We start from the raw sequence: 23,857 nt of genomic DNA, 5'->3' as shown, positions 1-23,857 counted from the left end.
ACAAGCTCGGACTGGTGCTGCTTTTACCTTTGAATAAATCTTCAGAAAACCGAAGCCCCCAGCTTATATTTATGTCTTTTAAACTCGCCAGCACCCTATTAATACCCATCTTGTTACTGGCACAGGTTTTGGCTTCTAATTACCACTGGGTAAATTCTTCATACAGAAGACGAAAAGAAAAAGAAAAAAACCGGTTAATTTGTTTAGTGGCATTTCACAGACCTCTCTCTGTTTCTATTTTTGGATCCATTTAGAAGAGAGGAGCAACCCCATGGATTTCCATTGATACACGTGGAGCTTAGCAAGAATGAAATAGCCAAGGAAGCCTCGAAACCAAGACAACCCGTGTGTGTTTACACGTACTATGTATAAACAGGAAAATAAAGCAAAAGAAAACAGGAAAATAAAGTCCAAGATGTCATGAACTGTGAGCTGCATTACAACGTATAGTTTTCACTAGTGTGTTAATGAGCATCTGGCGCTTGGTACAGTGCTGGGCTCGGTGCGTCCACGCAAGTGGATTTATATAGGTTGGGGGGGGGGGGCAGTGGGTGCACGTGTGTAAAGGCTGCTCCGGGGGCCGTGGCAGCCCCCGGTGTTGGTGCACAGCCCCGGGTGCGGGGTCAGCCGGAGCGCGGGGCAGCAGCGCGGTGAGTCACCGCGGCGGGACCTGGCACCGCGCCGCCTTTCCATCCCTCGCTCCCCGAGCCCCGGCACCGGCTCGGAGGAGGCATCGCAATCACACTTTCTGCTGCTCCGGTTTGTTGTCCCGCAGGCTAGCAACTGCGGGCCGGCCAGGGAAACTCAGCGCACCTCACTTTCCTAGCCTTTGTCATTGTTGGACGCGCCGAGGCGGAAATACCTTCCCCGGCTCCGCCGGCTCGTTATGCAACCAGCTGCCACCGACCCCCGGGGCAGCGCCGGCCCGCGACCCCGCAGCTCCCCCCGGAGCAGCCGCCGCCGGGACCCCCGCGGTCCTCCCGGCCGCACACGGCTGCGGGCACCGCGGAGCCGCGCCCGGCGCTTGGGCTCGCCCCCTGCGCGGCCTCCGCAGCCCCCCGGCGGCCGCCCCCCCTCGGGGTCCCGCCGAAGCCCCGACGCTCGCCCCCGCGGCCGCCCCGGCCCCACGGCGGCGGTGTCGCGCCTGGGCTGGGCTGCGCGGTCGCAGCCGCTGCCGGCATCAGGTGGGGCGATGTCGGACCCGCCTGATCGCCAGTTCGAACCGTTAAAGGGAAAGGGAGGTCGCTGCTCTGCTTCAGAGCGAAGCAACTGCTAATTAATTATTACCCGGGAGAAATCAGTGATTTGGCCCGGTTTCCACCGCCCAACTCCCCGCTGTGGCACTGACCGGTCACCCAGCATCACCCGTTGTATTGCACTGGGAAATGCAGAGAATAGGAACTGGGGAAGGGGCTCTAGACAGGGAGCACTGAAGCAGAGATGAGAGGGGGCGAGCAAGAGGAGCAGCCGGGTGGGGGACACACACACACAACCTGGGGGGGCCCAGGGCACCGGGCCCTGCCAAAGGGTATCCCAGAGCGAGCGGAGAATGGGCGACCCTGACGGAAAGCTTCGCCTCCTCCCACGCTGAGCTATAATCGGGGGAGCAGTCCCAGCTCAGCGGTTATGGCACACAGGTTGGCTTCCCTAGTCTGGACCGTTTAAAAATACAATGTCTTTCTTTTAATAGCTCAGTTTGATCGGCTCCCGCTAGTTCACATGACAGGGTTTTCCTAAAATATCTTCTTCCACCAAGTTTTTTCCAACTTAAAAATGCTGAATCCTGCTACCCAAATTAAACTCAGTGCAGAGCGAAAAAAAAAAAAAAATAAAGAAAGAAGTGAAAGAGGGCTGGCGGCTGCCTCCGGACTGCTAGCATTCCCCAAACCAGCATATGACACAACTGTAAGATTTCCAAGGCTTTTGGAGAGTTCAGCGAGAGAATCGTGTCCTCCACTGGCTGCAGCTTCCCCGCTGAGTTAAACTTTCCTGATGGAACCTTTCTCCATCTGGCTCCGGCTCCCAGCGCGTTGTGAGCGGCCGCGGAGGAGCAGGGGGATGTAGTTCAAGTCTTATATAACTGTGCAAGCTGGATGCGGGGGCAGAGACTTTCCCTAGAAACGAGAGATTTTTATATATATATAGTTATTTTTAGCTTCCTTTTTCAAAGGAAGGCCAAATACCTCCGACTTTCCTTTGCTTTCTTATTTTGGTATCACTAAGGGATTTTATTTTTGGAGGTAAGGAGCTATTAATAACTAATATTTTTAGCTATTTATTCCCTCTTTAGGAGAATACTTCCTCTTCCTTTCCGGGGCACATTCTGGACCACATCCCTACCCCCCAAAACAGATCCACCTTTTCCACTGTACCCATGGCACCCTGTGGGATTTGCCAAAAGGATGCCCAGGGTTTGGGGACAGGGGAGGGGGCACATGTCCCAGCCTTGGTGCTGCCCCCCCACCCCCTCCACCACCCCCCAACCCCCTGGCTCAGGCAGTGGGCTTGGAAACCGACCTTGTCGCTGTGAGCAGCCCAGTGCAGCCCCAGTGCTGGGCTCCCAGCCCAGGAGGTCGAGCAGGCAGTGCTCAGCTACATATGGCTGGGGAGCACCGGCAGCTGGCCCGGGGGCTCCGGGCAGCTGGATTCTCGGGGTGGGGGGGGCTGGCGTCGGGGGGGGACCCCTGGCAGCTGCCTGCACCATCGCCCCACCACTGGGCAGGGCAACTGCAGCTCCCGCTGGAGAATGAGTGCTCCCCAATGGCTCCATGCTGTTAATTGGCAATAAAAGTGATTTTACTACTATTATTATTATTTCAAATTTCACATGCTCTCCAGGAGATAAGGCATCAAGGCTTCCTGAGGATGTGCTCTCAGGCCATTGGGGCAGCTGCCCGGAGTTTATCATCATAGACTTCACGGAGACATCTCTGTTTTCCACTTGCAAAAGGTATTTCGGGCTCACAGCGACAATAAGTACTTTTGACAAAAGCTCCTCACTCTTCCAAAGTAAATACTGTTCTCCTCAAATCTGCCATCGCACACAATGCGCTCCCCGGCACAAACTCGCCATGTCCAAGACATTCAGCAGAGCAGTGCCCAGGCACCAGCGGTGCACCCTGCCCGTGCCCTCCCCACACCTATCCAGGGGTCCTGAGCCCCAGCCAGGACCACACTGTCCCGCGTCTCCAGTCCAACGCGCTGAGGTGATGCAGACCAGCACCCCCCCTCTGTTTCCATAACAGCTCTAGAGCATCAGGACTGCATGTTACCAACTCAGGCTTATTCCTGACAATGCACTTGTCTAAATAACATGTTCACTCACTTCATTAAGTTGCAAATGGAGTGTCTGATCTCGTAATGAGCTCCACGTGGCCCGGGGAATCCACCCACATACAGCTCTCCGAGATTGGAACTAGAACTGCTTGAATTTTTCCCATCAAAACATTTTTTCCAAATGAGAAATAGCTTTTCATCTACAATGAAAATTGGTTGAAATTTTCTGTTTTTTCAACAAAACTCAATAAACTGAAAGGCTATTTTTTGAGTTAAAGTATTTTTGCTTGGCTTTGGGGGTTTTGTTGTGTTGGGTGGTTTTTTTCCCCAAAGAACTGGCTTTTGGTAAATGGATGCTGTTTGTTAATATTAAAAAATAATTTTTAAAAGTGAAGAGTGATTTTTTTCTTTATTTTACTTTTTCTTCAACAAAGGCAACCTCAGAAAAAAACCCCACAAATAAAAAAAGGTAGTGAAGAAAGTGTAGAGAGCACTCTTTCTCTTCCCTCTCCCCTCGAAAATTTCCTGTAAAGGAAAAAATAAATGTCTTTCAACTCATTCATAGAACAATAGGGCCCCACTCTCACTGTCTTCAGTCAGGCAGCTCTTGAATTAGAGTCCCCTTATGGGACCAGGAGGATGTAGTTAATCCGGCTGGCCTGATACAATACCATCCTAGGCTGCAATTTCCCGTTCTACCTATTGCTGTGTCTGCCTCCCAGAGACCTGCAGGATTGCAGACAGCAAAGCCCATTTGCAAAGCAGTCGCACACGTTCATAGCCGCTTGTATATGGAAATGTCTGACACCCTCACGTCGGGTTACACGTGAAAGCGTTACCAGATTGCACCTGCAGCTGTAGGAAAACCTGTTTGGAGCTTCAGCCTCCTCAAGAGCCTGGATTTTTTACTGGTTTTTTACCCAGGGAGAAGCCAAACGGCTGAGCCTGCAGCTGGGAGAGCTGCCCAGAGGCTGCCCAGACCCACAGCACCCAGAGTCCCACAGCACCCAGGGTCCCACAGCACCCCCAGGGTCCCACAGCACCCCGAGCTGACCTATGCTGTTACCCAAACATCAAACATCGTTTTCAGGGGACACTTAAGCCCTTCAGATTGGCACTACCTTACAAAATACTTCCACTGATGTGAGCAATAAAGAGGCGTTTTGCAAATGAGCGCGTAGGATAAAATTGAACTATAACCTTCTTTTAAAAGCAAGACTAATCGAACAAATAAGGACTTTGGATGAGGCTGTAAAGATGTTAGTTTCTTGCAAAAGATATTAGCTCTTTAAGATTATAAAACCATAGGTGGTTGGTTGTTTCTGTTGTTTGTTTGTTGGGGTTTTTTTGTTTCATTTTCCAAGATTTTAAGCTAAGGTTCAGAAAAAGAGACAGCCAAACAGAGCAATTACTTGCTGGAATACTTCGGAAGAACATTAGTCACGTTGGGAGCTGGAGAGGTGCTTCTCCATGTGGGCAAGGCCAGTAAGGCACATGCTACCACTTACCTGTTTCTTGCAGAGCCTGGGTCACGGCAGCTGCAGTCACCAAGTCACGCCTGGGGACAAGGTCTCCAACCAATAGCCCTGCAGGGGACAGGCCAGTTCTTCTGCTTCTCAACCCTGGACTTTTAGCCCCATCGAAAGCTTCTGCCTGGGATAAACCCCATTATTGGTCATGTCAGAATTAGAACTGGCCTGTGAACATCCTTCCCGTGGCAGAGGCCGAGAGTGGGCAGCGGGGGCTCGTGGGCGCCTGCCAGCTCAGCCCGCAGCAGCCCTGGAGCTCTTCCCCAGGGCACGGGAGAGCCGGGAATCCTTCCCTGCCTGCTCTGGTCAGCGAAGCTGGTCACAACAGAGATCTTGTCCCCTGAATTACACTTGTTACAACAGTACAAAGAACTAGCTGGTTGCTTCTGCGCATTGTTCCCAGCTCACAGAATAATTTGTGGAGAATAGCATCATTAATTAATCCTTACTCCCAGCTATCCAACTCACCTTCCCCTTCTAAGGAGATACTGTAGAGAACCAAGGTATGAATTTGAGAAGATCCTTTGGACTTGCAGGTGGCTAGGAGCATTTTTCCCCCGCGGTGGGTTCCACATCCCCTAGGTACATGTCCACGCGTCAGTGGCTTCACAGTTCTCAGCACAGACCTTCCTCCAGGTCCCATGCAGCAGCCAGCACATCTCCAGGGGGGCTGGGGGGCTGTTTGGAAAGGGAAAGCATTCATGTTGAAAGCTAGTCCAGGAAGGACGTGGTGAACCTAGACCAAGACTATGAAACCCACCGTGCTCACAGCGTCCCTGGACTCAAGCGCCCACACTTACTGCCTCCTGCCTCAGCCGGAGAGCACAGCCGAGTGATTTTCTCACACAGGTTCAGAGTGAACTGCGGTTTAGAGTGATATTCTTGTACCTAAAAAGACAGACTGCCACCCACTATCAGGGTGCTGGCAAAAATACGTGTATAAATAGATAGCGTTAGTTTCAGTTATGTTAGGACATAAGATGGTTTATTAATAATAAAACCACAAACTAATCCAGTTGGACACTTGTACATCAGGTTCAGAATGGAAACGCCGATGCGGTCATCTGCTATACCATGTGATGGCAAAACTAAATAAAGATAATTAAAGAAAGGTTATAGCTGTTTTGAAAAGGTGGTTTTATTCCTTTAATATCACCGCCAGGCCAAGGGAATCTGATATTATATCCTGAACACAATTTACAATTCATTACTGGGGCTCTGGCCACACCCAGCAGCTAATCTAGAATTTCACACGTTTAATGAACTTCACACTTGAAATATGTGGTCTGTAAAATCTGATTTACACTGTTGTTAAAATAGTTGGTGTTTGAAAGAAAATATATTTTAAAGTATGTATTTGTGCACAAAGTTTGTTGTGTTTTTTTTTTTCCTTAAAAACCCATACCCGGTCATTAATTCACCCCAAAGCATATAAAATGCTCCCTACAGTGTAATTTCTAGTGCCGTATTTCTTTCAGCACCTCAGATTTACTCGTTACGTTTCTTCAGGAGCAACTGCATTCAGTTATGGCGAGGAGCAGAAAGCCCCCACAATGTAATTGCAGGTACTTCAGTGAGTAAGTTAACTTGACAAGTCAGTTGATGATGCAGTCCAGGGTCTGTAATTAGTCCTTACCTGCCACCACCATAAAACCTCTGCATTAGGTCAGTCCTTGCTCGGGCCGTACCAGGGGTACCTCGCCATCCCAGCTCATTCAAGCGTGTTAGCTTTTTATGGGATGTTAACACCTGATATTTCCTCCAGGCTCTGGTTTTACTGAAGGCTTCGTGGCATTAAGTCCTTCGGGCGCTGGAACGGCAACAGGAGCCGAAAGAAAGAAGAGTGGGAATGGGTGTAAATCACCGCCCCGCGCAGTGTCCTGACGGTGAAAGATCACAAGAGACAGCGAGGCTGTTGGAGGAAATAGCTGTCGTTCACGTGTGAAATACAAGATGTTTCTGCTGACGGCTACTTATGGTGAATGCTGCACCTGTAAAAATCAGTTCCACACTTCAGTAACCAGGACGTGCAAGAATTCACCCGGGACTTGAACAAAACCTGAGGATTGTCAGGGCGCGGACGACCACCTCGTTTACACCAGCCGTGGGTCTTCCACCCAGACACCGACCCCAAGCACCTTTTTCCATCTGATTTTGGAAAGATTTTTCCTTATGGGTTAGTGTTGAAAACAGCAATTCTGTATAGAAAGTTTGTTTTCTGGCTTGTTTCTCCTTGTATATAGGAAAGATTGGATATCAAAATCTGATCAGCAGGAGACTTGAAACCTTTTCTAGAAGCAAAACTGGGCAGCTTTGAATCAAACTTCAGTTTATAGACAGCTGCCTGCGAAATTCTGGCACTAGTTTCAGCCTATAATGTAAACTGCCACTTTGGTTCGTTTATCTGGATCCAGCTAAAAGGCAGCAATGCATCTTTACAAATAAATAAATGGATACCAAAGACTGGGAAGGGGCATACCTGGAGAAAGCAGGATAGGTGAAGGACTGGTAACATCTACCCTTGGTGTTTTAGAAATTTCTTTTTAATTTTACAGCCCAGCTGTCAGGGTGAAGGTCCAAGTCCCTATGCTACACTGTGAACAATAATTGATAAATGCTTCTTTGGAGTAGCTCACAGCAGGCAGTGATGGGGTAGATCCCATTTAAAACCGGTCTTCCACTTCTGCAGGGATTTTACTTACCTTGGACACGGACAAATAGAGGTAAAGAGAAGAACCAGTGTTAGTTTCCAGCTCACACTTTGGGCAAAAAAAAAATCATTGCTCTTATTTAATTTTATTCATCTTCAATGTTAAAATCACTTTTCTGTTTGTCATCAGGCTTGAAGTAAACTTCCAAGGCTAGAAAGTAGCCAAGATGGCATGCTCCATAATTAAAGCTACTTAATAAACAGCAGGTTGTAACTGCTCCAGCTACTTTTAAAAATTAAATTCAGAAAAGGATCTTACATGCAAACCACGCAATTTGTAACTACATCTGCAGGCATGGGCAACACGTACACACACGCACGGCAATCGGGCATGAGGACTGCAAGGGCTGGCACCCACGGTGCTGCCTGGGGGCGCTGGGGTGGGCAGCCTTGGTGGGGCTGGGGGTCCCCGGGCAGCTCCGACGGCAAGAGGTCTGCCCGCTCACCCGGCTGCCCTGCGCCCAGCACGCCTTGGCGAGAGAGCGGTTAAAATGCTGGCTGCTCTTCACCACGGCTCTGAAATGTTACAGCTCCTGGTGCGCTGGTTGTCACACATCAGGGGAACAAGACGAGGCTAACAGAGGTGCAGGTGGAGAGCAATAAACATTTCCAGCAACATCGCCGGGGCACAGATCCTACTTCGCCGGGGCCGAGGGGACTGCTGGCAGCGCTGCTGCCCTCGCCGCGAGGCGACAAGCTGCGTCACCGTCTGCTGCAGTCTAAAGGTCTCTCCTCCAAGGTCCTAGCCTTTAACTTCTGGAACAAGATCAAAGCCACAGGTAATAGGAACACGGTAAGTGTGACCCATTTGAGCTCCCAGTCCCAAACCCGCACCTGGGAAAGCCAATTCACGTGCGGGACCCTCCCATCCAGAGCGCCAGGATGGCTCTGCCTGTGCTGCTCCAGGAGGGCAGTCACAGCACCAGCAGATGCAGGATGCAGCGGCTCACTGCAAACCTCTGCGTCGGAGCAGAGACGCTGTCTGACAGAGGGAATGCCAATCCTTATAAACGTGCCTTTTATTCAAAACCTTAACCTCAAAGTTACAAAGGGTACAGAGGAATTCTGCCTCTGTGGGAATCATCCCTCGCCCTTCCCATAGGCTCAGCACCGTGCGGTGTTGCTTTCCGCGGCAGTTACACCATTGCTGCTGGAGCAGGTAACATACTTCATCAAGACCATTACGTGGCTTTTTATATAATGGTACTGCTGACAAATGGTTTTGTTCTCATTTTAAATAGGAATCCTGATCAATAGCAATTTGTATCACTTTGACAAGTCACACGTTGGTGAAATGTGCCACTGGCCAAACTGAATGTGAAGGGACACGTCTTAAAAACAGAAGAGCCAGCACAGGACAGATCTGTGTCTAATGGCACAGAAATATACCGCCTACAGCAGAGCTACAACACAGCTTTTTCAGAGCAGATGTGAAACACATGAGCAAATATGCTGCCTGAGGAGATCTGGAGCACAGGAGATACCCGCTCCCCACATGCCCACCAAGGTGTGCTCCAGGAGCGCTCCGAGCTGCCCAAGCAGAAGCGCCCAGTACAATCAACTCACCTCTACCCATGCTCTTAATTTATATTATGGGTAATTCTACTTTTACCCTGGTAAACAAGTTTCTGGATATGGTTAAGCTACTCAGAGTGTACATTTAAAGTAAAATCTGTTTCACATAAAAGGACAAATGAGAATGACTATTACCCCCATCTTTAATGCGCTAAATTCTTTTGCACAGATTGTTCTTGTTACTACTTCTTTCTGTGAGAGAATCTGAACAGCACACAATATTCCTCCTTACGTGCACAATTACAGCAAGCCAAGAGAGGGAGGCTTTAAAGTGGGAATGCAATGATTTTAAAACCCTTTTTTGTAACCCACTCACCCCACAACAGTTAGGTCCTAGGCCACAAAGGGAGGAAGAGCAGCGGAGGGAAGGATATTCTTCTGAAGGCCAGATTCTGCAAGATGCTGATCATCTATAACTTTAACTACAAGCAGCAAAAATTCAAGAGATTCACCATGTAACCTAGAGAGCCCCACAGCACTCAGAGTTTTAAGGCCATGAAATGCTAGCTCGTGGCCCAAAGACACCATAGCATCAGTTCTGATACCGACCAGGACTTCGTGCTGCTAGTAACTGCTGTTGCACTAAGCAAAGTTTTTCCTTGCATTACCTTTTTGTCGCTGCAGGGATGCTATTTCTGCAGCCAGCCGCTGCTCACGCTCTCTGAAACTCACAGCTTCCATAGGCGGTTGCAAAACATTTATCACAGGTGTAATTTGGATCTGCAGTTCTGGCTTTAAGGTGTGAGAACTCAGCAAAATTTTTGGATTGGGGTTTATCAGTACTCCAGGTATTGATAAATCCCAATCACACTTCCAATATAAAACCAGACATTTGAATACTCTGTGGAACAACCTTCCTAGGGGATTGATTCTGCTGTTTAAGGTGGGGGAAAAGTCCAATAATCAACAGAGGAATGTTGTTCTGCATTCCACGCTCTGCCATGGACTTCGGGTACAGCCTGGAGACCACAGGCTCCCTCTGCCCCCATCTCCTACCTATGAAACGGGAACAGGAGCAGTTACCTTCCTCTAGGGAAGATTCATCATGACACCGGTATTCCATGCCATGGGAATGCATCAGAGAAGAGGCAGAGTAGGTGCACAGCTGCCATGACCTGAGCCATCAGAAGGCAAAGACAGAGGACATCTCAACAAGGTTTTCTTCTCTCCAAATGGTTTAAGGTAAAGACAAACTTCTGTACATCTTCATACAGCGTGTAAGGCTCAGGGCCATAGTAAGATACCCAGTTACCAGCCAGCACCTATTCTTTTATTCTTTTTGTTAGAAGAAAAAAAAAAAAAAAGACGACATACTAGTGTGTAACACAACCACAATTTGAAAAATAAGGCCACTGGCATTCTTTGGTAAAGCCTAGGCTGAAAACTTATCCCAGGATGCGTGATCTTCCAAAAATCTGCCAACCCCTGCAGTGTTCAAACTTCTTGTATGACCACAGCCACATGAAGAATGAAATTAAATCCCATGGAAATCTTTGACATTTCTACTATTACGCAATGTTTGGGTGAAAAAAAAAAATTGCAGAAATTCTCCTTCCCTTTCCAGAGTGAGTTTAGAAAAACTATTTCTAGCTTTTTTTAATTACACATTTCACCATTAAAAAGAAACCGTCCATAAATTAAAAGAACCACTAACTAGGGCTTATGTAACCCATTTAGAGTGGGAAATTGGTAACACTTGGGAGTGGAGTCTGTTACTGTAATTCCTGGAGTCTATACCGCTCATTTGATGTGTGCAAACATCACAAAAATTGTTTCTTTAATATTTGCATTAACTATTTTACACAAAAAAGTTAATCACAAAAAAGGTTAAGATGCTGGCATCTGCATCCTATAGAATCTAAAAGAAAAACTTTAATATACGTTTAACGATCTGAGGAATAGTTTATCACTGCCTCAGTTAAAGTCTCTCAAGTTATAAATTTACTTTATCCAATTTATTTTTGGGGGGAAGGGTGGGGGGTTTTTTGTTTTCTTTTGGAGCGTTTATGGCTCTATTACATTTTTGGTAGAAAACTGTCATACTGTGTTCTTAATCAATGCTACTGAAGTTTCCCCCATGGAGAATATTCAGCATTAAACTACCTCTCCCCCCCATTCCTGACCCAGCAGTGGGGCAGCCAGCCCGAGCTATGGGACTGCTGTTGTGCTGAGCCAGTTGCTTCAAATGTTCAAGCAATGAGAACATTCCCAAAATAGCTGTTCCTAATGCTATTGCATCATTACTTTTCCAAAAGCAGCATATATGTTTCAAACGAAAGACTTTCTCCTAATTCACAGCAGTGGATACCAGCAGGAGCAACCTTCTTCTCCCCAGTTGGGGCTGCACCAAAAATCACAGGACGATTTGATCAGAATCTTCCTGAACGAGCTGAGTCTCTTGACACTGAATTTACAAATTAACAGGGCTTGTTTCAGACCCTTGGGACAGCTGGGTGCTCTGGGAGTAACTGGTTGCAGGAAACGCAGCAGCAACGCGGCAGCCTGGGGCTGGAGCTCTGCCTGGCAGTCGGCACAGCCGGGTCGAGCCGCAGCAGCCGGACACCCGCAGCAGCTTCTGTGCTCCACACCGAGCTGCTCCACACTGTGAAATTGCAATGACAACTTGCAGAAAGCAGTCTTGCAAGAAGGCACTAATAAAGGGCAGCAAAAGCTTACACCAATACTTAAAAAACCCAAACCACCAAAACAAAAAAAGCCAATAATCAACATTCCCCTCCCCTCCAAAAAAACCCCAAACCCCTTCCTGTTAAGACAGTTAGCAAACTGTTCATAGAAAAGAATTTAATGAAGTAGGTCTACACTCATCAGCAGAAAGTACTGATCATTCCGTGGATATTCATTTCCCACATAGACAAGTTAAAGGGCCACAATGTCACTCGACCTATATACTTACAATTCTGTCCAAACACATCTTGGACTGATCACACCAGGACCAACCCAGGTGCATCATACACTGTGTACATAGATGAAGTAAAGAAGTTGCATAAAATTTATTTTTCCACCTTGTTTTACAACATTCCCTTTTAAGTTCTTACACATCTGCAACATATAACTCCACAGAACAATAAATAATTGGCATTCATATTTCTCTTGAATCAAGAGTATTTACACACTGTTTAACTAGACGACAGGTACAAAACATTGGCATCACAGTAAATATCATTTTGACACCAGAATTCATTTCCCCGATTAAAAATTAAATTAACTTAACATATTTTTTTAAACAATTTTAACAATTAAAAATGTTCTGAAAGGCATATAAGTACACAAGTTGTAGTAGGCAGTAGTAATGGACCATATCGGCAAAGCTGTAGAACCCAGGATTTCATGCGAAAGACACTAGTAATTAGGAAATAACTAAGAATAAACAAACAAACAAACAAAAAGAGCCCATCCAGCTCATGCTGAAGATTTTAGTGGGCACTGGACTATCCCCAGCAACTGCGGAGACGAGTCAAAACCCATCCAAACACTTGTGCACAGGGAGCCTGTGACGGTGAGCTGCGTGCAACAGTAGCTCACGTACCTGGCTCGGAGCACTGCTTGTACAAAGCAAGGATTTACGATGCATCAGATGGTGCAGCAGCTTTCTTCCGAAGATAAAGCCACACGACAAGCTTTAGGGATTCACACATTAACTGTGGGGCTCCCTGGCAAACTCAGCTCAACTATAGCAAAGCTCTCCTCAGCAGCTGCACGGGGCGAGAGAGGTTGTCATGGCGTTTAATTGTGAGAGTTCAGTAGATGACAGAAAAACAACACCTCAGGTGCTGCTCAGTTTGGTCCAGCCACAGCTGCAGCTTTCAGCACATAGCTCTCAAGGCAAGGATGATGTCATTCATCACTCCTCAGCCCAGTTGTGATAAGACCCTGCACAGATTTAAGCTGCTGCTGCTGCTGAATGCTGTGTTTCAACTGCACTATGAGTCGAGCAACACCAACGTTTGCAATGATAAACAGGACAAGCTCTAGGGAGGAAATGAATAAAAAGGAAAAAAAAAAAATAATGAGGAGGATTGCGACACACCTGTAATTACTGCAGAGTTGCGAGAAGAGAGCAGTGCCTGTCCCAAAACCTCCTCCACATTAACTAAGCACTGCAGCGGCACAGCGCGGAGCGTTGGCTTCCCCAAAAGCAGCCCTGGGAAGCAAGAGCACACCAGGAGATGGACACTGCTACCCTACAGCATCGCTCGGGGCATGGTCCCAAAGCACACAACTTGTATGAACTGCTACAGTACATAAACCAGAACTAAAAAACAGGAATAGGAAGAACACTAAGTAAGGCTACAAACAAGATACTACATAGAAGAAAGCAACGCTTCACTTCCAATAAGCACAAATTATCAGCATACTAGAGGAAAGGGATTAAATAAAATTTCCAGCAGAGAACCCATTTATTCAAATGTACAATAAATATGAACATATGTATTAAACTTTGCTTTTAGAAATTTTTTAAAATAATTTAAGAGAAATAGATTGCAGACATAAAGTGCTAAACTTGAAAAATACAACAATCATTCCACCTTCCTGCTGTTTGTTAAATGGCAGTTTTAATTTTCTGATCGCTTTGAAGAAATGCAGTGTCTACCCAGACAGAAATTACTTCCTGGATTTACAACCTTGTGCAAAGAAATTAGCTGCAAAGGAACATAATTTGCACCCCAAAACACAGCTACAGATTACTATCAATCCCATTAAATATGTGTTCCTTATTAAAGTTATGATTCAATAAATATAAATTAAATCACAATTCACACCCTTTCTTGGTGGAAGCTAATATTTTGCAAATATGGTCCACTCAGTGTAAACTGTATTGACTTCAGGAAACAGTGAATTCTACCATATATACGTCTCAAATATTTACATACAGTAGCATGGCACTGTTATTCTTGCAGGACATTTAACTACTAATACACACTAGAGAGGGACAGGGCTTTACAAAGCTGTGTACTGCGATGGGTTTGCCAATGGACAAGAGGGACTCGACTTCTCAGTCACAAGAACTGGCCAAAAGAAAGTCTCGATTTTTATATTTAAAGGTACTTAAATCAAATGCTGACCGGGGACTCCAGAACACCTGCACGGCTGACGCTATCCAGGAGCTGTAGCAAGTCACGATGAGGACAACATTAAGTATCTTTTTGGCAAAGTGGCATAATTCACAAAAGGCTGGTAGCCCCACTAGCACCCCACGGGCCGTTCAGGCACTGCTTTGCCTCTGCGACACACATCACTGAGAATGCTGAGCTACGAGGGCTTCTCCCATCATGAACGGGGCATGCCACGTAAGTAAAAATCTGTATTTATTTTTCCCCTAAGAATAAATCAGATGGGAAGGAAAAAGGGAAATTTTCAAAGTATTATGAAAAGGTGAATATAAGAATTAGTTTTCCTTAGCCCGACGGCTGTTTCTGAAGGTGGCTGCTATGTATTGGGACTGCAGATGAGCCCAGTCAGAAGGCTGGCACAAAAGAAAAACTGGTTAGATTAAAAGAGCATTTGCTGATCTTATTCCCGAAGGATTTTAACACACTTTTCTCATTTAAGAGGGTTTTCCCCACATGAATTAACTCCAAGGTCGTACAGACTTGCACCTTCCTCTCGCCCCGAGCCACACGCATTATGAAGCGCATCCAATTTTCCCCTGTATCTTCTGGAACTTGCATCCTCTGCTCTTTAATATTTACTCACAGGTTCTGAGAGCAAGGAAGGCAGGTCAGGTTGTGCAAAACATTCCCTGGAGCAATGACCACACATCAACCACGCAAGCCACGGCTATCTGAGACCTGAAAATTCAAGACGTACCACCATGGGTCAACACAGACTCCAGCTCTTTTAAAACAACACTCCCATTTTCCACTGATTTTCACATCAGACCTTCCAGCGCAGCATTGTGCTGCTTGCGACAGCGGAATGCCTGTAGCAATGGCAACAGAAGCTGGCAGTCCATTAAAGAGGTTCAGCATGGCACAGAGACGACCAGGGACCTTCTGCTGGTCACCCCAAGTTGGAAGGGCTGCCTTGGGAGAGGAGAAGGGAGCCCAGGCTCGGGGCTCTGACGTTCCTGGTCCCTCTGCGCAGCCAAGCAACAACGGCGCCAAGCAATGCCAGCTCCGACAGTGGTTATTATGATGTGGGAATGAGACAGCAAGCAGCTAATTTAGCACAGACTAAACAGCCATTAGATGAGGACAGCTGCCACTAGAAGCTCATCCATGTTTGATGCACGGACCCAACCGTAAAAGATTCCTGCAACTCTCTGACCTTATCCTGAGCAGCCAAGTATGTGCTGCTCTCCTCACCGTGTTGTAACATGGGCCAATGCTTATTACAAAGCCAGAACTCGTTGAGTTTAATCTTTGAAAACTAAAAATAAATACATAAATTTGCTCTGCACGTGAGCCTAATGCCTTCATACAAACCCCACTCCTGCGATTCAAGTTTAGGTTTTAGAGCAAAGCCAGTGCAAGGTTCTGAAAAACTGCCTCTGCAGGGAGCATGTCATGAACAACATCCACCTCGGAGTGCCTCGGCTTCTTCGCAGCTCATCTTCGCAGCTTCATCCTAACAGGAACCAGATTTCGTGTAGCTGTGAGGAGCAGCAGCTCCGTGACCTCCCCTCTCAGTCTCCAAGGATTCAAGACACGTCTGCCACATTGTCTGCAGAACAGTACGAGTCTCTTCTCACGTTGTCGACACATTTCAAGTCTGATCAACTGCAAACTTCTTTTCCAAAGAGGATTTGCTTTAGTTTGGATATTTTTCTCCTATACAAATAAATACAGTTTGTCACCAGCCCCTTTTAACAGGAAGCACAAAAGCTAAACAAAAATGAATTTCTTCATTTTTTACTACCATTTCTCTGTATTTATCAATGACTGGACACCTCCAAAATCACTAGGGTGACCGAATCTCAAGCACGCTCAGATTCTCAAGTGTGTGTAGACCTGACACGCTGGAGGCCCATTATGGAAACAGCATGCCATAAACCAGAAATCAGCTGACAGCAGTGTAGTGCATCACCTACATTAAGGGATTTCCAAGATGTAAGAAGAATGATAGATAAATATAAATATCAAAGATAAATAATATAAAACAACATAACACGATCCAAGGAACAGCACAGTTACTTAAAAAAGCAACTTAAATTTGCCAACTGTAAATTCCAAGGTCAGTTAGCAGCTTTCAGATACTTTTAACCATGCGTGAGAAACCCACCATCATCACGCTTACACGCATTAGACCCCAGTTAATTTGAACAAAAGTGACAAGAGTTGAATGAACTAACAAGTGCTTCTACCCTCAGAAAACTCCCTTTTATCCTTAGGTTTCTGTTCATGGCAGCTGTGAAGTCTTTTTCAATAAAGCAGCATGTAATAGAGATTACCACATGATCCTTATGTAAGTATCGGACGTATTCATTATAGTAACAACTACATGATTTTTGTCTCTCAGCCATGTGCAGTATCTGTCTCTGGGTGCAATGAGAGCAGCCCTAGGACGTAAGCTTTGAATAGCTTGGGGGAGAAAACCTTCGTCTCAGGTACTTCAGGACGTAGAGGGGAAGGCAGCTCACCAGAGTGATGACAGTGACTTTCCACAAGAACGACAAAGTTGCAATGAAATAAACATCTGCACAAAGAGAAAAGCACAAATTCAACAAAGATGGGAAACACGTTCTGGGAAGAGGTACAGAAAAGCAATTCCATCTACCAACGCTTCTTAAAGTACCCTCATCTTCTCCATACTCAAGTTCAAAGCTCATACGGTACACCTGGCTCCCCAAACTCTTCTGCCCTTCTCTTCCACAAAAGGTACAGCTTTCTGCACAGCACATTGCAGCAAGACATGCAGCTCCCCACAGGCAAGTGCCCACACATACCCCATCCGAAACAGGGCTATCCATCTCCTGGCCATACTGAGCTTCTTTAAAGGGACTACTTGTCCTCTGACTCCAGGGGCTACCTTCTGCTACTTTGCTGGTAGCCCGGCAAATGCATCTCTCAACTGTTATAATACCTCAGAATCTTTGCAAAACATAGTTGAGGCATCGTTCAAAATGGAGCTGGTATACCCAAGTGCAAGAGATCAGAGCTAGCCCACTGGGAAGTTATCCTCATCGACTTCAGAGTCAGCAAAGAGCTTTACGGAAGAAGTAGTGACATCTTGTGGTTCCTGAGCAAACACTGGAACAAACCCTACGGACCTGGTATTTGCAACTAGACAGCTACTGGGGGAATCTGGAATTCCTCACCCCTTTTTCCTTTAGCCAGGGAAAAGGATTAGCTCTGTTTCAGGCAACTAAAAAAAAAAAGATCCAACACCCAAACCCAGAAGAGAAGGGCCCCAGCGAAGCAGACAAGTTTTAGGAGGCAGCTCCTTCACCCAGTTAAAAGATGAAATCTTTCAAACCAACAGAGGCTTCAATCTGTAGTCTCAAGTTCAATTCCCATATGGAAATAAAAAGCCCTGCTACGTATGGTAGCATGGTGAAGTCTGACAGTGTGGACGGGATTCACTGGGCAGCCCGGAGGCTACTGACCACCTTTACCTCTTCTAGCACTTTGCTATGAGAAGGAACCATAAAATACCTTTCAAGTGTCTCCAAATCAAACAGAGCTTATTTTAGTTGGAACTACTGTCATTGTAATCATCGTTGGCTTCACCAACAGCCTTTGACCTCAATTCAGCTCCTGTTACTATTCGGGTCATAAACTAACTGATTGGAGAAAAGGCATTTAACCTTACCAATAAACTCATGTAAGAAGACCAGAGAAGCTATGTAGCAGGAGAGACTAAGCAGCTCAGCCACTATCATGAGCCAGTGCCACGTCTGGATCGTCAATGCCACCATCAGTAACTCTGTGAGGATCAAGGACGTGAAGGAAATGGCAACAATGTGGACAAATTCGGATTCAAAGAGGAGGAGTGCTCCGTACATGATGATGCTACCTGCAAGGGAACGGAACATTAGGGTATTTTATTCGAACACCAGTCTAAGCTCTAAAACCCACTGTTAGGTCTTGGAAAGGCTGAAACATTGTTATGTCTTGAGACTGTTTTTCATGAAACCCGATGAATGCAATGACAATAAATCAGTTACTATTTAGGAGAACTGATGAGAAGACAGGGAAAAGTTACAGCAGAGATGCCCAGACTTTTATAACAATCTATCATATTCGTAGACACATGGATATAGGAAACTAATACATGCTATTTTGGCAACCGGAGATTTCTAACATCACAAAACTCTATCCTCCCAGAAAAGCAGCTAGTCATTACTTAGAAGCTAAAAGATCAAATATTTGCAAAACCTACTGCATTGCCTTAGTGCCCAGATAGCAGCAAGGTGTTGAAGACCTCAGTGGCTACAAGTTAGCCTCTCTTTGTACTACTTCAGCCAAAATCTCTTCCCCTTTACAATTCCCCCTGAAAGGAGTACACATTAAAGAGCTGTTAATGATGCATTGTTTTGTGCTCCCATTCTGGCTAGCCAGGGAATGCTCACAATGTCCCACACAGCCACCTGCACAAATAACTCATGTTAGCAGCATGAGTAATCTGCACCAACATCCATCACGCAAGGCTAGTTTCAGAAAGGAAAACCTGCAAGTGACTATAGCTTGAGCCACAAAGTTCAAATCCAGCTGTGAACCTTCCAAAATTTAGGACTGCTCAAGTTTTCGGTCAGGCTCATCTCTGCTAGCAACGAGCCCAATTGTTTGGCCTGCTGTTTTCTAGTTATTTAGCACATCAGAAGTGAAGTCACTTTAACCAAATATTGTAACCAGATAGCGGTCTTAGCTCAAGAAATCTTTCCCTCGATGCATCACCCTTCTGGCTTTAGCTTTCCACCCCTTGTGAGTTTTTTCATAAATGCCTTGGCTTTGGCATCATATTTATACAGCATCAGAAGACCGTTATCCCTGTTGTAGGCTTCTACTGTATTAGATTTCAGAAGATAATGCTAACTGAGCTGTTACATTCTTGGATTCGCTCTCTGCTGAGGATGATAGTATCAATTAAATCAGTAAGAATTGTCTGCTTTTTTGGGCACATTTATTCTGACTTTTACTAATAAAAGGGCTTTGGAAAACAAGAATTTTTGTCACAGAATCATATTGCCATTTGAGCTTTATAGCTTCATATACATACATGTTTTCCACGACTCCCTGATAAACACTTCTAGAAAGTATTTGAGTCTGAGGTTACTTGATAAAAAAAGACAAAATGAAAGAAAATACCTTCTTAGACATATACCCCAATCACTACATCCACTTTTGTAATTAAGGCATTTGCTTAACTGTTTTGGTAGCCTAATTACAGTGTACAAAATATGATCAAGAACGTGAGCTCTACTCTAGTCCTTCATTATAGATGGCTACGAAGTAACCAGAACTATTGCCACTTCTCTTGGACACTGTTTAGATAAAATACACAAAGCTACAGATTCTGTATTTTGCATCCTGGCTTAATATAACCTGTATAACCTACAGGTTTGAAAACCATTTTCAAAAGAAGGGAAAAAAGTCACAAGCTCTACTTTGCAGATGGAGTTAAAGCACTGAAAGGAACCGGCACATAATTACAAAGGATGGTCCCAATGGGAAAAGGTATGATGCTTTGAACTTCTACATCACTGCCTACGACAGGTTTGACCAGTTGTTACCAATATTTCATTTTAGATGATTTCTTCCTTTCATAAGGCTACCAACATTTTCCATGACAGAAAAAAAAAAGAAAAGTACCGAATAGAAACACAGAATGGTTTGGGTTGGAAGGGACCCTAGAGATCACCGGGTTCCAACCCCCAGCCATGGGCAGGGACACCTTCCACTAGACCAGTTGCTCCCAGCCCCATCCAGCCTGGCCTTGAGCACTTCCAGGGATGGGGCAGCCACAGCTGCTCTGGGCAGCCTGTGCCAGGGTCTCACCACCCTCACATATTCATTCATTATCCCACGGATGAATTGCTACATTCACTTCATGCCTTACTTAACCTTCTGCAATACAAAAAATTGGATATTCTGTATTCATTATAACATCTAAAGGCACAAGCAGAAGCTGATTTCTTACCTTGATAGATGCTTATTAAGACCCATATTAAAAATGTTTTGTATGATAACGGTCGTCCCTAAGGGGGAAAGAAAAAAACCAGACCATTGGGGTTTTCTTCTATGAATGTTCACTTAGAGATCAACTCGGCAATTAATAAAAGAGAATTTGAAGGTGATTTGGAAGGAAAACAAAACAAATCAACCAACCCTGAGGCAGTGTCTCTTTATTCTCGTATATCATGGTGCCTGGAGGAGGCCTGGGACTGCGGAAGCTCAGTGCTCGCACAGTACAGTACAACCTCATCCTTACTGCACACATGATTAATTCAATGCAAAAAGATGTCTCATGAGTTTAGTCACTGTACTGTGAAATATAACATGTGTGTATACACATACATACGAATATATTAATATTATATTTCTAGACACACACACAAATCACCATCATATTGAAGGCAGAGAGGTTTAAAAAAAAAAACAACCACCAACAAAGCACCTCTAGCCAATAAAGCTATACCAGTACAAACCCCCTCTATGTTTAGACCAGGCCTAAGGATAGCTGGAGAATTAGTGGTTTATGACATAAGAGACAACATACAAGTGAAACCAGATGGAGACTTATTCAGGCTGTTGGAACAACAGGCTTTGCTTCTAAGAGTATCTGTTTAACAGAAATCCTTGAGGGAAAGGATCTGTTGAAGACTCAGTCCACCCTTTCCTTCAATTAAGAAAGATGTTCCCAGTCTGCATACCCCAGTTATTCAAAAAATTTTCCAAGGGAAAAAAAAAGGAACCTAGGACAACATTTACCTTCCTGATATTTCTATGGCAAACATCAGAAATTGTCTCTGTCTAAGGAGAAGGACCCAACTTTCACGCTAAAGCCACAGAAGTGGTACAGTAGCCAAACCTTTAGGTCTTTTTTTAAATCACCCTCAAGGCAAATTTCTACTCAAGAAATTATGCGATCACTCACTCTCCACCAAATGAGCACATCCCTTTCCCCCATCCCCTCTTCTGGCTTCAGAAGAGTGCCAAATCCCCGACGATTTCTCTTTCCCCTTTATTTTGGAACAAACTGGTAACATTAAATCCTTAGAATTTCCCACAGAATGGAACTTCTATTTCCCCAGCCATTTTTAATAAATTGTATTTCATGTAGCATTCAATAACAAACTGCCAGGAAATCTGGTTGTATCTGTTAATTCAAATTTGCCTTTAAAACAATTTTGCCTGAAAACGCATGATAAAAGTTCTGTATCTACTGATAATATATTTGACTTTACACATTTAGAAAGTTTCCAGTCAGGATGAGGATCTTGCCTTAAACTGAAACAGACAAAAGTTTCCCACACCTTAAGAAGATCTTTGTAGAGCTCTGGGTACAACATTGCAACTTCAGATTTCACATCTTTGTCCAGGACCAGAGAGAACACTGGAAACATTGTGTAAATTGTGGAGTACCTGAGAAGAAGGTAGAAGACCAGTAAATTATCTAAAAGTGTAGAAACAGAAATGCTAGTCTTCAGGAAGGAAATAAAGAGTATCCTTGGAGTGCCAAGTGACATACATGTAATAACAACTTGCAAGTGGAACCCACCAGAGCTTTGCATATAGGAAAAACCTGCAGAACTTGCTTTTTGAATGGCTTTTGATTGCAAACACTCATACACAGGTGACTGGTTCAAGTATTGCAACTGGTGTTATGGGGTTATTAGCGGAGCCAAGGACAAACCTGTCCCCAGCCCGAAGTTTGCTCTACAGTTCAGGCTTGATGCTGTTTGCGTCAGAAGGCAATGGAGATGAATTTACTGTTTGGGTTTTTAATTACGTAGTCGAAAGCCTATAAAGCCATGGGATTTAAGACAGGAACCGATTCCCCCTGTTGAAGCGGTTGGGCTGTGCTCCCTTTCTGACACTGTCAGGAGCTGGGCACTGGCTTTCTCTGCTGCACAAGCACCACAGCGTAAGTACCATCCCTCTGCTTTTTACTGGGATTGAAGGAACAGTCCCTGGAGGATGGCTGGCATCTCATGTTCTGACTGCAACCAACTGTCCTTTTGGAAAGGTTTCTGTAAGCGTTTGCATTGCCTCGGTGGCTTTGTTCAGTGCAGAGGAGCAGAAAGGGGACAAGGATCACATCCATCTTCTGAAGCAGTGTTGTGAAACACGCGGAGTGGAGATGTGCATGCCTTGCATGTTAATTAGCCCAAGACTATTCATTATGCACAGGTTTTCAACACTATCACTAAAAAGAGCTCTTACCCAATGATGAGAAAGCCTTGGTAGAGAGGAACTGAAGCAAAGTAAAATACTGATGAGAAAACAGCCTAGAAAAGAAAAGAAATAAGCTTTTCAGGCATTAAGATACTGCAGTAAAAGTAACATCTTAAAAACATACTCTGTTCAAACTGAAGCACACTGGCAGTGGGTTCTCCAAATTCCTCAAATGAAAACAGAAGAATGTAGTATCAACCCTTTTTATTCCTATACAAACCTTAGATAAAAGCTATGTTTAACAGCAAAAATGGAAAGCTGGGCTTGGAAAATTCTTTGTAACGTAATTCCACAGAAAAGAACATAAAGAGTTTCCTCCAAAGCCCACTGGTTTGATCAAAGCTATCCAGATGTTGAGAAGGTCAGGTGTGTACTTCCTGGATGTAAAAGCCTGGATGATGCTTTTGCAATGTAAAAAGAGGGAACACTCACTAACACAAACTCCAAAGAGTTCAAGATTAATTATTTTTTTTTGTCAGAAGTTACAGGTTTGTTTTCTGTTCTTGTTTTTAGCTGCAGAGTAAGCTAGACTGTCCCTTGAGTCTGAACCTTTTGTCTCTGGTGCTATTATTCTAAACAAGGGCAGAGGGCAGAACCAGCCTTCTCAAAAATATTTTACCCAAAAAATACTTTGTGTTTTTAACGAATGTATCGGTACACTGTGGCATGGAAACACAACTCCCAGAAAGTAAACTCTGTCCTTAACTGTAACTTTCACTCAAGTCACCACAGCTAAGAACAGAATTTGGCTCATGAACTCTCAAAATCTTTTTCAACTCTCCTTGCCAACTGGCAATTGCATTTTTGTTACGCTGAGGCTCCGCACACAGGAGCGATGTAAGTTTTGTGAATACCAAAGCTGTTTCTAAGGTTCCTTTTGCAATGGAGAGGAACAGACGGCGTCCACGTTGCTGCAGCGAGCTGCTGAGTGCTTGGGAAGGTTCGTATGTGCTCCAGCAGCCTTCGTGGCACAGCTCCTGCGAACACTCTGCAACGTGCCAGACCCAGCTTTCGGTAACCTCATCAGGGAGTCAGCCAGGTCCTCCTCAGCTGCTTAAGCAAGGCCTTCAAATAGTGAGGCCAAAGTTAAAACACACCTGAAAATAAGTGCACTTACTCAGCAGTGGCCGTGAGAGTACTGCCCTGCTTCAGATTTTCAGTATTTCCTACCATTACCAAACAGCAGCGACGGCGTGCCGCGTGAGAGCAGTGTTTTCCAAGGTAGAACATTGTTTGTCCAGTTTTGGAGAAGTCGCTCATGTTTGTTCTATACCAGCAACTTTCTTATGTGTTTTCCTATCAGAGTAACAACCTCATGTTCCAACCTACCAACATTTTTATCAGAAGAAACAGTTGCATCCAAAAATGAAATATTGAACCTATACTTTTTGATTCAGCTTTTTCACCTG

General features: G+C 45.1%; 1 protein-coding gene across 1 annotated transcript in view; it reads right to left on the bottom strand.

Annotated features, from left to right (window-relative positions):
• Positions 1-12,077: 12,077 nt before the first annotated feature.
• The window catches only part of ATP9A (ATPase phospholipid transporting 9A (putative)), a 63,603-nt gene continuing 51,823 nt past the window's right edge, over positions 12,078-23,857 (bottom strand). The window contains exons 24-28 of the mRNA XM_037402298.1: positions 22,437-22,501; positions 21,527-21,635; positions 20,191-20,248; positions 17,863-18,066; positions 12,078-16,746 (exon numbers count right to left, since the gene is read on the bottom strand). Of these exons, the coding sequence (XP_037258195.1) occupies positions 16,610-16,746; positions 17,863-18,066; positions 20,191-20,248; positions 21,527-21,635; positions 22,437-22,501 (573 nt within the window). The 3' untranslated portion in view covers positions 12,078-16,609. The remainder of the gene's footprint in view (positions 16,747-17,862; positions 18,067-20,190; positions 20,249-21,526; positions 21,636-22,436; positions 22,502-23,857) is intronic.

The sequence above is a fragment of the Falco rusticolus genome, chromosome 10 (assembly GCF_015220075.1).
Source record: "Falco rusticolus isolate bFalRus1 chromosome 10, bFalRus1.pri, whole genome shotgun sequence".
In the NCBI taxonomy this organism is placed as follows: domain Eukaryota; kingdom Metazoa; phylum Chordata; class Aves; order Falconiformes; family Falconidae; genus Falco; species Falco rusticolus.
The sequence above is the reverse complement of the archived record's forward strand: the minus strand, read 5'-3'. Positions and strand labels throughout refer to the sequence as shown.